Source organism: Cavia porcellus, unplaced genomic scaffold, assembly GCF_034190915.1.
Source record: "Cavia porcellus strain 051 isolate PalLab524CR breed Dunkin Hartley unplaced genomic scaffold, mCavPor4.1 scaffold_3, whole genome shotgun sequence".
NCBI lineage: Eukaryota > Metazoa > Chordata > Mammalia > Rodentia > Caviidae > Cavia > Cavia porcellus.
The window spans coordinates 16098314-16111946 of NW_026947486.1; the positions used below are offsets into that span (position 1 = coordinate 16098314).

General features: G+C 38.4%; 1 protein-coding gene across 2 annotated transcripts in view; it reads right to left on the minus strand.

Moving 5' to 3' along the window:
• Positions 1–13633, minus strand: part of Dipk2b (divergent protein kinase domain 2B) — a 48565-nt gene that overhangs the window by 12699 nt on the left and 22233 nt on the right. For both annotated transcript variants that reach the window (XM_063245759.1, XM_063245758.1), the window contains exon 3: positions 1795–1968. In XM_063245759.1, coding sequence (XP_063101829.1) covers positions 1795–1968 — 174 coding nt within the window. The remainder of the gene's footprint in view (positions 1–1794; positions 1969–13633) is intronic.

Genomic DNA, 13633 nt, shown 5'->3' on the forward strand with positions numbered 1-13633 from the left:
GAAGCATATTTGTTGCCCTTGGCTAGGAGGAACAAACATTGTGAAAATGGCCATACTGTCAAAACTGTTATACAGATTTAACACAATCCCAATCAAAATACTATTAACATATTTCACAGATCTAGAGAAAATACTCTTAGAATTCATTTGGAAACAGAAGAAACTTAGAATAGCAAAGGAAATTCTGGGCAACGAAGGCAAGGCAGGAGGCATCTCAATTCCTGCCTTAAACTATACTACAAAGCCACAGTGATAAAATCAGCATGGTACTAGCAAAGAAATAGACCTAAGGATCAATGGAACAGATTAAAAGTTTCAAACACAACTATAAAGACACTCAGCCACCTGATATTTGACAAAGGTGCTAAACATGTTCACTGGAAGACGGATAGCTTGTTTAATAAGTGGTGTTGGAAAAATTGACTCTCCACACACTGAAGACTGAAATTAGACCCATGCCTATCACCATGCACAAAACTAAAATCTAAATGGGTCAAAGACCTAAATATTAAAACAGAAACACTAGATCTACTGGAACACAAGGTAGGTAAAAATCTTGGAGACATAGGAATAGGCAGAGAATTTATGAACAAAACAGGAACTGCATGGGAAACACTTCAAAGAACCAACGACTGGGATCTCATATTATTGAAAAGTTTTTGCACTTTAAAAGAAATCACCAACAGAATGAAAAGAAAACCCACAGAATGAGAAAGAATTTTAGCCAGCATCCCCTCAGAGAAAGGACTTATATTCAGAACATACAAAGAACTGAAAAACATCAAGCCCCCCAAATTGAAAGACCCTCTCCAAAAATGGGCATCTGAGATGAACACACAGTTCTCAGATGAAGATATACAAATGGCAAATAAATACATGAAATATTCACCATCACTGGTCATTTGAGAAATGCAAATAAAAACAGCATTGAGATTTTATCTCACTCTGGAAAGAATGGCTACGATCAAGAAATCAACTGAGAAATGTTGGCAAGGCTGTAGGGAAAAAGGAACACTGCTCCACGCAATGTGTAACTTATCAACTAGTGATTTTTTACTGTTTTTTGAAATTCTGTATTATTTCTGTCCTTTTTGTGTTTTGTTTTTTTCTCTTTAAATAAAACTTAAAAAAGACCTTGGATTCAGCTTACATGTCCATCAACAGATGAATGGATAAAGTAAAACATGGTATTTATACACAGTGGAGTACTATTCAGTCTTAAAGAAGGATAAGTTTGAGACATTTGTAGGATGATGGATGCATCTTCAGACCATGACGCTAAGGAAAATAAATTAGACACAGAAGGTTAAATATTGCATGGTTTCTCATATGAGAAACTCAGTGTATAATGTAATTTAAAGAACAAAATAAAGGATAAATGATAGAAAACAGGAAGACAGACTTTGGGGAGATGGGAAGAGGATCTGGGAATGGGGAAGATGGGAGGGAGTACAGGGGCAGGAAGGAGAAGTAAAAAGGGTTAAGATGCAAAAGTGTCAATTCCCCAAGATGAATATGTTTATTTTGTTTGGCAAACAGATACTAATAGAAATATTTTTAAAAGCAGTAAAAGTGGCTATGGTCCCGTCTCATCCATGTTCCCAGCCTGTCCTCTGCAGCAGCCATAGTGCTTTCACATTGCAGAAACCAACAAATACTGAATGCAGTAAGGTCCCACCACAAGCCAGGAGCTCCAATGTGTACAGTAAAGAGGGAAACAGACATCGACCTGGGGCCCACCCCTGGGCATCGTTGACCAGCCCTCAGCCTGAAGGGCCTGTGGAGTCTCCGTACCTGTAGGAGGATGGGGTGCGTGTTAATAGCCAGCGTGTAGAGCAGACGCAGCTTGTCGCGTTCGGTGAAGTGGTCCATGAAGATGCTGCCAGCGTCGGCCACCTCAGCATAGCGCCGGACCACGCGGTCTAGGAGTCGCTGGGACGGGCAGCGCAGGAGAGGGCTGGGCAGGCCCTGCGAGCACATGGGAGACACCCCAGAGGGAAAATGGGTACTAAGCACTAGTAGATTCTGCTGGTGGGGAGACCTCGGGATTGACAGAGCCGCTGGGTGTAGGGAGAGACTCTGGGCAGTGGGGGAAGGTCCTGAGTAGGAAAAAGTGGGCAGGCGGAGCGGAAAAGGAGATTCCTGAGGTGGGGACAGGGGACTGAGCAGAGGGTTTTGTGGGGATGGGGTAGGGAAGGAAGGAGCAGGCTATAGGCAACTGGAATGCATGTGTGTGGGGGTGGGGGTGAGTGGTGGGGGGGTGAGTGGTAGGGGTGGGGTGAGGGTGGGGTGCAGAGGGTGAGATGTTTGGGGAGAGCAGGAGTAGAAAATGGCGCATCTAGGGGACCATAGAAAGTTACAAGAAAGTCCAGGCTTCGAAGCTGACTACCTGTGATGGGAAGTAGCCCACTGCCCATGGTCCTAGGGCTGATAAGTTCTACAGGGTGGCAGGGTTGGATGTAGAAGTCTCTGTAGGGATTACTATTTGAAAATGTGGTTGGCATGACAGTTGGGTGAAGGAGGTGGCTAGCACTTTCTGGAAGTTCCCAGCCCCAGGACTTCTGCTGGCCTTTGCCCAAGTGTTACCTAGATACACACAGAGACTCGGAGCCTTTACTTCTCTTTTGCATTGCGGACTCACCTGGAAATTTAAAGTGGTTGATTGAAAAAAACCTTCCAAAAATTGTGGACGCTATTGTGACAATAAATTTTCAGACCCCACGCTGCCAAATGGAAATGGTAAACTGTATTATCAAGTGATCTACTAGTAGAGCACTTCAATTTTCTAAATGACAATAAGGACCCAGAAAGGGAAGTGGCTTGATATGCTGCTTATTGGGGCTCAAGCTTCCCTACATACCCAAATCTGAGGAGGTAGGGAGAGATCTCTTAATAGGCAGAGAAAGAGGGAGGAAACCAGCAATTTTAAAATGGGAATGATGATCCAAGTTTCCAGAGTGCTATAAAAATACAGATCCTTAGGTGCCTGTCTAAAACTTCTAGATAGGCAGATCTAGTAGGGACCTAGGACTTTGCCTTTTTGGCAGGTGTGCTTGGTCATTCTTGTTATGAGATAAGTTTGACGAACATAGGCAGAAAGCATGGGAACAAGGAACTGGATTTAATTCAGCTTTCTTATCTTAAAGCAAACTGCTTCTTTCATTTTGGACACAAACATTTGTACATTTGGTTATATGTTTTTGATGGTAGACTAAGGACACTTGGTAGAATAAAGACATCATTTCTCAGACAGCTGTCAATTTTCCTGGAAAGGTTTGGCTGATGAAAACCAAAGAATTATCCTTTAGAGGGAGATGTGTACCTAATGATAAGATTGATTTAGAAACAGAAACTACAGGGGAGTGGTGTGTACCTGTAGTCTAGCTACTTAGGAGGGCAAGGTGCGAGGATTGCTTGAGCTCACAAGTTTGAGACCAGCCAGGACAACATAGTGAGGCACTGTGTAAAAATCAATCAATCAATCAATCAATCAATGAAACAAACATACAAAATAATACACAAAGAATGAATTTTTCAGGAGGGAGAGATGGGGTTTTTGATCTCTAAAATCACATCAAACAGCTGGCTATGCCTTCTCAGAAGGCTTAAACTTTTTTTTCCCAGGGTGCAAAAATGGTACATATATTAAGCATTGTCATCCCTAAATCATTCATCCAGAGCACAAGACATCTACATTCAGTTGTTGGAGCAGTAGCAGAACAAATCTTTCTCTTCAGTGAATGCTAAGAAATCAGTAGTATAACTATCTTAACTATTTTTTGTATACATATACATACTTATACACATATACATATGATTTTCTTTTAATTTCTCACATTGATACAATATGACATTTACACATGTGTGACTTATTTATCTCAATAGTGAGTATGGAATCAAGTTGCATCCATTTACCTATAAAAGTCTCCAGCTTATCCTTCTTTATGGCTGAGTACTACTCCACTACAGAAAAATACCACATCCATTAGCTGATGGGCATTTATGTTGTTTCCAAGACTTGGATATTACAAATTGTGCTGCAATAAATAAGAGTGCACATATATTACTGTGGTATAGAGTTTTTAATTCTTTTGGGAAGATATCCAGAAGGGGAATAGCTAGGTTGAATAGAACCTCTAGTCCTAGTTTTTTAAGGAATCTCCATAGTAATTTCCACAGCAGTTGCACCAAACTGCATTGCTCCCAAGAGTGGAGAAGGGTTCGTTTTCCCCTACGACTCCCCCAGCATTTGTAATTGCTTATTTCTTGATAGGGGTCATTCTTTCTGGGGTGAGTGAAATTGCAGTGATGTTTTAATTTTGCATCTCTCAAATGACCCCTGATGTTGAACAATTTTTCACATATTGTATTTATTCCTCTGAAAAGTGTGGATTAATCTCTGGAAGGCCATAAATCTGGGAGGAGTGATTTTTTGGAGTTCTCTATGTTTTGGATAGTAATCCTTTGACAAACAGCTGTAAAATATTTTCTCCCACATTTTGGGTTGTCTCTTCACTCTGTTGGTGGTTTCTGTTGCTGTGCAAAAGCTTTTCAGGAGGTAGAGTGAGATACCAGTTGTTGCTTTTTGTGATACTTCCTGTAAAATCCAGGTTTTGTTCATAAAATATTTGCCTACAACAATATCTTCAAGAGTTTTAGTTATTCTATCTTCCAGCAGATTTAATGTTTCTGTTCTAATATTAAGATCTTGGATCCACTCCAATTTTGGCTTAGTACAAGGTGGAAGATATGGGTCTAGTTTTAATCATCAGCATGTGCAAAGCCAGTTTTTCCAGCACCATTTATTAAAGAGGCTATCTTTCTTCCAGTGACTGTGTTTGGCACCTTTACCAAAGATAAAGTGACTTAGTGTGCTTGGAGTTGTTTCTGAATCTTCTACTGAACTGCTTTTTTTTGCCAGTACTACACTATTTTTTTAATCACAGTATCTTTATAGTATAATTTCAAGTCAGAAATTTTGATGCTTCCTGTCTCGTCTTTGTTGCCCAGGATTGCCTTTGCTATTCTAGGTCTCTTCTGGTTCCAGATGAATTTTAGGATTGTTTTCTCTAATTCTGTGAGACATGCTATCGGAATTTTGATTGGAATTATACTGAATCTGTAATACAGTTTTGGGAGTATGGCTATTTTCACTATATTGCTTCTTCCTACCCAAGATCACGGGATCTCTCTCCATTTTCTAATATCTTCTTCCATCTCATTTTTCAGACTATTGTAGTTTTCAATTTAGAGGTCTTTTACATCCTTTGATAGATTGATTCCTAAGTATTTCAGTTTTTGGATGCTATTGAAAAGATATATTTTCACTGATTTCTCTCTCAGTGAGTTTGTTTTTTGTGTACAGGACAGGTATTGATTTTTGAGTGTTGACTTTGTAACCAGCTACATTACTGAATTTGCTTATTAAATCTAGAAGTCTTTTGATGGAATTTTTGAGTTATTCTAAGTAAGTATCATGCCATAGACAAATAATAATTTAAGTTTTTTCTTTCCTATCTTTGTTTCTTTATCTTGTATAATTACTTCAGCTAAGGTTTCAAGGCCTATGTTGAATAAGAGGGGAGACGTTGGACATCCTTGTCTTGTTCTTGATTTTAGAATGAAAGCCTTCAGTTTTTGTCCACTTAGTATGATGCTGGCTGTTGCTTTGTCACAGATGGCTTTTATCAGATTGAGATAGAGACCATCTATTACAATATTATGTAGAGTTTTTATCATGAATGGGTGCTGGACTTTGTCAAAAACTTTTTCAGTATCTATTGAGATGATCATATGATTTTTGTCCTTGGTTTTAAAAATATGATGTATTACATTTATGGATTTATGTATGTTGAGCCATCCCTGCATCCCTGGGATGATTCCTGCTAGGTCATGGTGTACAATCTTCTTGATGATTTTCTGCAATGTTTGCCAGTATATGATATGGAGGATTTTTGCATCTATGTTCATTAGGGAGATTGGCCTGTAGTTCTCTTTCTTAGTTGGGTCTTTCTCAGATTTTGGTATCAGGGTAATGCTTGCTTCCAGGAATGAATTTGGAAGAATTGATTTCCTTTCAATTTCATTAAAGAGTTTGAGAAGTAGTGGTGTTAGGTCTTTTCTAAATTTCTTATAGAATCCAACGGTCAATCCATCAGGGCTAATAGGTTTTTAATTATATCTTCAGTTTCACTGAATGATATTGGTTTATTTAAGATTTTTGTATCGTCTTGATTCAGATTTGGTAATTCATATGTATCTAGGAATCTGTCCATTTCCTCTGTATTTTCTATCTTGTTAAAATACAAGTTTTTAAAGTAGGTATAGATGATCTTCGGATTTCTGCTGGGTCTGTTGTGATTTCACCCTTTTCATTCTTAGCTCTGTGGATTTGAGTCTTTTGTTTTTTTTTTTTCATAAGGTTGGGTAAGGGTTTGTCAATTTTATTTAATCTTTCAAGCAACCTACTCTTTGGCTCATTGATCCTGTTTTGCTCTTTTAGTCTCCAGTGTTTTAATTTCTGCTCTTATCTTCATAATTTCCTCCATTCCACTTCTGGGCATATTCCCAGAAGAATTGAAAACACCATATCACAGTGATATATGTACACCCATGTTTATAGCCGCACAATTTGTAATATCCATAACTTGGAAACAATCTAAATGTCCATCAACTGAGGAATGGATAAAAATGATATGGTCCTTCTATACAATGGAGTACTACTCATCTATAAAGAATGGTCATATTGAGATTTTTATGGGTAAATGGATGCAACTTGAAACTATACTCATAGGTGAAATAAATCAAACTCACATGTGTAAATACTATATTGTCTCCCTAGTGTAAGAAATGGTAAGAGTACATAAGATACAAAATCCTCACTAAATACTGTGAAAGGATAAGAATCTATTCAAACAGGAAAAAATTAATATCTCAGGGAAAAGGAGGGAAAAAATGAAGGGAAAAGAAAAAACTATTTAAATTTGTATAAAAACACATGATAGCTAAGACAACTGTGTTACAAATTCCATTAGTTCTTGGAACAAAATAGTTAACATTCATAGGATTGAATCAATTTGGCATGTTTGTGTCTGGTGATCTGAGGAACTCTTTTGAAGATCACTATGTAAAATAACAATGTTAGTTATGTTCCTACCACCTTGTTTTGAAGACCTATATCATTATCGTTTTTGGCTCCTTGCTATTGTTGTTTATTTGTCTTTTTTGTTTCTTGTTTTTCTAGTAATTTGTTTTGCTTTACCCTCTAACACAGAAAAGAATAGATGTACATGTAGAGGCTTTTTCATGCCTAGAACTTCTCCTAAATATTTTACGAGAATCGATTGTATTATACATAATGATATGAACAGCTACTTTGAAGAAAAAGAGACATTATGGTATTCATTGCTGATTTCCTATTGTCATGTTGTGAAATCCAGTAATGATTTTATTCTTTGTTTGGAGTTGTTTTAGTCTGTATTATTTAATTTCAACATACATGGAAGTGTGGACAGCTATTTTGAAGAGAAAAAGAGACATTACAGTAGCCATTGTTGATTTTCCTATTGTCTGGTTTTGAAGGCCTGTAATGCCTTCAATATTCTGTTTTGTTCAGTTTTATACTCTTTTGCTTTGTATGAATTCATTGTGTGTGAAGATATAGACAACTATTTAGAAGAAAACATTATGGTAACCACTGCTGATCTTCTGTTATCTTGCTTTAAAATCTGTGTCACATTGTTTTCTTGTGATCTGCTTTGTTCTGTTTTGTTATGGTTTGTTTTACCCTCTTTTAAACAAACAAACAAATAAATAAAATACAATTTCCTCCCTTTTATGAGCTTTTGATTTAGCCTGATTTTTTTAAAAAGAAATTTGAGGTTCAACACTAAGTTCTTTATATGCACTTGCTCTGTTTTCCTGATATGGGCATTCACTGCTATAAATTTTCCTCTTAACACTGATTTCATTGTGTTTCTCAAATTCTGGTATATTGTATTGTCATTATCATTCAACTGTAAAAACAATCTAATTTCTTCTTTAGTTTCATGTGTGATCCATTGGTTATTCAGTAGGATGCTATTTAATTTCCATGTGTTTGTGAAGTTCTTGTGGTTTCCTTTGGCATGGATTTCCAATTTCATTGCACTGTGGTTGATAGTAAGCATGGGATTGCTTTACACTTGCTTAAGCATGTCCTATGAGCCAGTATATGGTCTAATTGGAGAATGTTCCACGTGCAGCTGAGAAGGATGTGTATTCTGATGTTGTGGAGTGGAACACTCTAAAGACATGTAGTAGATCCATTTGTTCAAAAGTTTGATTTAGTTTTAATATTTCATTATTGATTTGTTGTCTAGTTGATCTGCCTTTGTGTGTCAGTGGGGTATTAAGGTCTTGTAACACAATTGTACTAGGATTTATTTGATTTTTCATGTCCATTAGTAATTGTTTTACATAGTTGTGTCACTGATATTTGTTCCATACATACTTATGATTGGTATCTCTTCCTCTTGGATTGTTCCCTTTATGAGGATGTAGTGATAATCTTTATTTCTCTTAATCAGTCTTTCCTTAAATTCACTTTGTCTGAAAACAGAATATCTACCCTTGCTTTTCCCCACTGGATTCTTGTTGTCTGGAGTATTGTTTCCCATCCTTTGACGTTCAGTCTATCAATTTCTTTTTGAATTAAATATGTTTCTTGTATACAGCATGTTGTTGGATCTTGCTCCTTGATTCATTCTGTCAGTCTGTATCTTTTGACTGGTGAATTGAGACCACTAACATTGTGGTTAGAGCTGATATGTGTTGACTTATCCTTGTCATGTTATTTTCCTATTGTTGGCTCCCCTTTTTTTTACCCCTCCCTCTAATTTTTTGCCTTCTCTGGTGGATTCCATTTCTTAGGATTCATGAAGCTGTAGTCCTTATTTTCTCTTTCTAGAATTCCCTTCAGAACATTTTGGAGTGCTGGTTTGGTGGTCATAAATTTCTTCAGATGTTCTTTCTCATGGAAGTACCTTATTTCTCCATCAATTTTGAACAATAGTTTTGTGGGTTAAATCAATTTGGTTAAAAGTTGTTTTCCTTTAGAACTTGGAATGCTTCACTCCAAGCTCTCCTTTAACTTGACAGTTTGTGTTGAGGTCAGCTGTGTTGAGTGATTCTGATGGGCTTTGCTTTATAGGTGATTTGTTTCTTTTCTCTAACAGGTTTTTGGATTCCATTCTTGTGTTGAATTTCTGGAATCTTCACTACGATATACCTCGATGTAGATTTTTCTTGATCATTGCTAATTGGAGTTCTATATGCATCACTTATTTATATGTCAAATTGTTTTTCTCTACCAGGAAGGTTTTCTGTCATGATGTCTGTGAACATGTCTTTAATGTCATTTTTGGTGTCTCCTGCTTGTTCATTGACTCCAATTAATCTTAAGTTATTGTTCTTTGTCTCATCTAGTAGCTGCTGGATTTATTTGTCACGGTCCTTTACTAGTTTTGAGAAATCTTTCTTTTCCTGGCTGCTAACTGCAAGCCTGTCTTCAATACCTGAGATCCTTTCCTCACATTGGCCTAACCTTCTTGGAATATTTTCAATGGAGTTTTTATTCTCCTGGATATCTGCTTGAATCTGCTTTATGGATTCCACTTCTTTACTATGCTGAGCTTCCATAATTTGCTTATGCTCATCTATATTTTCTGTGTGTCTGCTCTAACATCACTAAGCATGGTGTGTGTTTTGGTAATATTTGGTTATATGAGAGATTATTTCTGATTCAGTTTTTTTCCAGAGCCTCATTCAATTGCTGTGTTGTTTCCATTTCAGAGAAACCTGAATAGGGTTGTCCCATCTCATTGCCTCCGGGATTTGCCTTTGGTGAACTGGATTCTGAGGTTGCATTTTGCTTAGGTGTCTTCTCATTTTATTTTCTCTCTTTTTTTAGTTTAATTCTTGGGATGATGCTTGTAAGTTGCCTATGGTGGGTTACTTTTTTGATAATATTTAGGACCCTTAGGTGGTAATTATTTCTCTGAGATATCTTCCAGGTGTAGCTGATTTTTGGGTTTTGAGTCTGTTGGAAGATCTTACCACTTCTGTTTGTTGGAGATGAGAAGTTGTTGCTTGTTTTGCCTAGTCCTTTGTTCTTTGGCACTGTGCCACTATATTTTCTGTGACCTTTAGTTAATCACAGTCATGGATTATTAGGATTAACAGATGTTTATAGAGATTATGTCAATTTTGGCTATAGTGGTACCAATAGCATCAAAGGGGCAAGTTGGGGCTAGGGATTTAGCTCAGTGGCCTAAGTGCCTGCCTGGCATGTGTGAGGTCATGAGTTAGATTCCTGATACCACAAAAAAACCCCCAAACAAACCAATAGCATCAAATACAACCTAGAATACAACAAACTGAACTACTCTTTTTTTTGCAACTTTAAACGATATGAACTAGATTAGTGATTATATAACAAAATGTAAAACAAAACAGATAATTATATGCAATACATAAGTCTATAATGTGTCAATTTTGCTCAGGGGTAAAATTTAAAATGGATTAAGATGAAAATAGAGAAGTGAAAGAAGAGAAAGTGATTAGAAGTAAGGTTGGAGGGCAAAACTGGATCCCAGTAATTTGGGGAAACTAGTGCAGAAGACTGAAGGAAAAGAGAGATAGAAGAGATAAAAAGTAGAACAGAACAGAACTACACCTACAAAGAGGTTAGGAACCACTTTGACATTCATATAAACGATGAATGATAAAGAGAAAAGAAAATAAAAAAAGAAAAAGAAAAACAAATAGCTCACTTCCAGAATTCTCTCTGGTTTCACTAGAAGATAACTTGTGGAGAGAGTCTTGAATCATCCTGATCTATACCAGCAAGCTATCTGTTGCTTTATGGTGGAGTAGCGAGCAATCTCAGCAGGTCTGCCCTGAGATCAGACTCACTGGGCTTACTGCAGTTCAAGCAATTTCTCTCTCCCTTTGGGATGACTGGGTCCTCTGCACTCACCACCAGCCAGTGCAGTCCTCCACATGGCCTGCTCCCCTCTACCACCACGTCTTCCCACAGAGGTCTCCAGGGTCCCCAGCTGTCACTGTCACAGTGCGTGTTCATCTCCAAGTTCAAATAGCTCTTCTTGTGCTGTAAGTCCCATCTCAGGGTGAAGGCACTGCTGGCTACCATCTTCATCTTCATTGAAGTTTTTCTATTCATTGTCTCTGTGGGATTCAATTCACACTTCAGATTCTTCTTGGGCCCAGGGGACCTACTTCCTTCCTTTTGTCTTCCTCATGATGCTATATTCCAGTGCCTGGATGGTGACTCTCAGAAAGGCTGTTTTCTCTGCCACTTGTTATTCCACCATCTTCCTGGAAGTTAAGAAGTCTTAAACTCTCTTCCAGGCAGCAGGAATGGTTTCAGGAAGACACAAGAGTGCTGATGGCCTTTGGATGGGCCCTGACCATCCAAGGGCCATGTACTAAGTCTGTTAGGCCACCATCTTCTGCTATACTCCACGATGACAAGAACAAAGAAGAGCTAGAATCCTTGCTGCCTCCCTTTTATATTTTCCATGTTGGGTCGGGACTGCAGAAGATACGAGGATTTACCCTCTTGATCATTTTGGCCAGGAAAAGATACAAGAAGTCAAGCTACTGAACATTTCATTTAGCATGGAAGGGCTGGAGAAGTTGTTGGAATTTCTACTTTTACCCGTCTTGCTACCTCTTCAGAATTGAACAGACTCAGTTCATAAGCCTTGTAGAACACACATGCAAAAGGCCTGATGTAGTGAGAGCACATACTCTGTACTCAGGAAATGGCATGCACCATTGTCTCCATCGTGATACAGATGAGCCTTCTATAATGAGTGCTGTGTACCCTAACTGATGCTCCCATCCCATGACCACTTGCTTAGGGATGGACAGGTGGTGTTGGGTGTGAAAGGCTCTATCCAATAGACTGGTAGTGAAGAGTTAAACCAATTATTTTGACTATCTTTTGGGATTTAGATTTGGGTTCTAGCTGGGAAAGAGAATAAGGAAGAACCATGGAAAGAAGTAGAGATACCGTTAGCTGGGGTGGTTGGGGGTCCATGAAAGAGAGGCAGAAGCAACAGATGCATCTTTACTGGATACTAGAGTGCAGGTCCTGGAGGCTTCCATGCTAAATTCTGGGCTAGGAATGGTGCTAGGGTTTGAACGTGTTCCTCTAAAGTTCATGATGGAATATGCCTGTAATCCCAACTACTTTAGAAACTGAGACAAGAGGATCACAAGTTCAATGACAGTCTGGACAATTTTACAAGAACCTGTTGCAAAAAGAAAAAAAATGATAAAAGGAATAGGAATGTAGCTCAGTGGTAGAGTGCCCCTGGGATCAATCCCAAGTACCACCAAAATGAAACAGAAAGAAAGAAGGAAAGAAATTCATGGTTGAAAGTTTAATGCCCACATTCATGTTAATGGTACTTGGGAGTGGGGTCTTTAGGAAGTAAGTATGACTAGATGAGATCATGAGGGTGGGGCCCCCATGATGGCATTAGTGGCTTTACAATTAAGAGGAAGAGAGATCAAAGTTAACAGCTTGCCTACCTTGTCATATGATGCCTTCCACCATATCATGATATGGCAGAAATGCCCTTACCAGATACCACTGCCAGGATTTTGGACTTCCTAGCTTCTAGAATTGTGAGCTAAATAAACCTCTATTCTTTATGCATTAGATTGTGGTATTTAAGGATAACAACAGAACACAGAGTATGACAGATGACATAACTACAAATTCCTTCTTCAGAAAGTGGGCTCATGCAGTTTTTGCTTTTTGTCTCCCAGGAGTCAAGTAGCCACCAAACCAGTCAAGTGTAGGTTTGCTGAGGCATATGGGAAGGGGAATAGGTTAGGATTAGAAGTCCCAGACCTATTGAAACTCAACTTCTGACTCTGAAATGTGTGTGAACCATCTCTCCTCCTCTTTTTTTGAAAAACATTCAACATCCTTGGGCCTTGTGTATGCACCATTTTGTTCAAGCTCATTTCATATCAATCATCTAACTTGGCCCAGAATGATTTCTAGTTGTTTCCAGGAGAAAATACTACTCAAAAAATAAAGATTTTCACTATTGAACATATTTAAATATTTGCCCTGATGGACATACAAATGTGTGGAAAAAAAGAACATGAACTGCTCTTAGAAAACCTAAGACCAGAAGTGTGGCCTTTCCCTCTGTTATGACTTGTGTGTAGATCTCCCCTTAACCCCAAAGCCTCATGCACTCATAGGTGGAATTCTTCAGAGATAGTTGGATCTAGAGTGTAGATGCTGGGATTAAGGATGTGATACTAAGATTGATTCATGGTTAAGGATTAAGGCTGCTCCACCCTGGATGTGAGTGCTACCCACCCTAAGGGCAGGTAGCCTGGATAAAATATGAGGGACAAAAAGAGGGTTGCTGTTGTTACTTTGGGCTTGACTTGTTGCTTTTCTGCCTTCTGCTTGTTCTGCTTTGCCCTGGACTCTTTCTGCTCTGGATGTCCCTCCATCATGCCACCTTGCTTTGGAGCCAGTTGACTGCAGACTGAAACCTTTATAAATTGTGATCTGAGATAAACTTTTCCTTCCTTACCT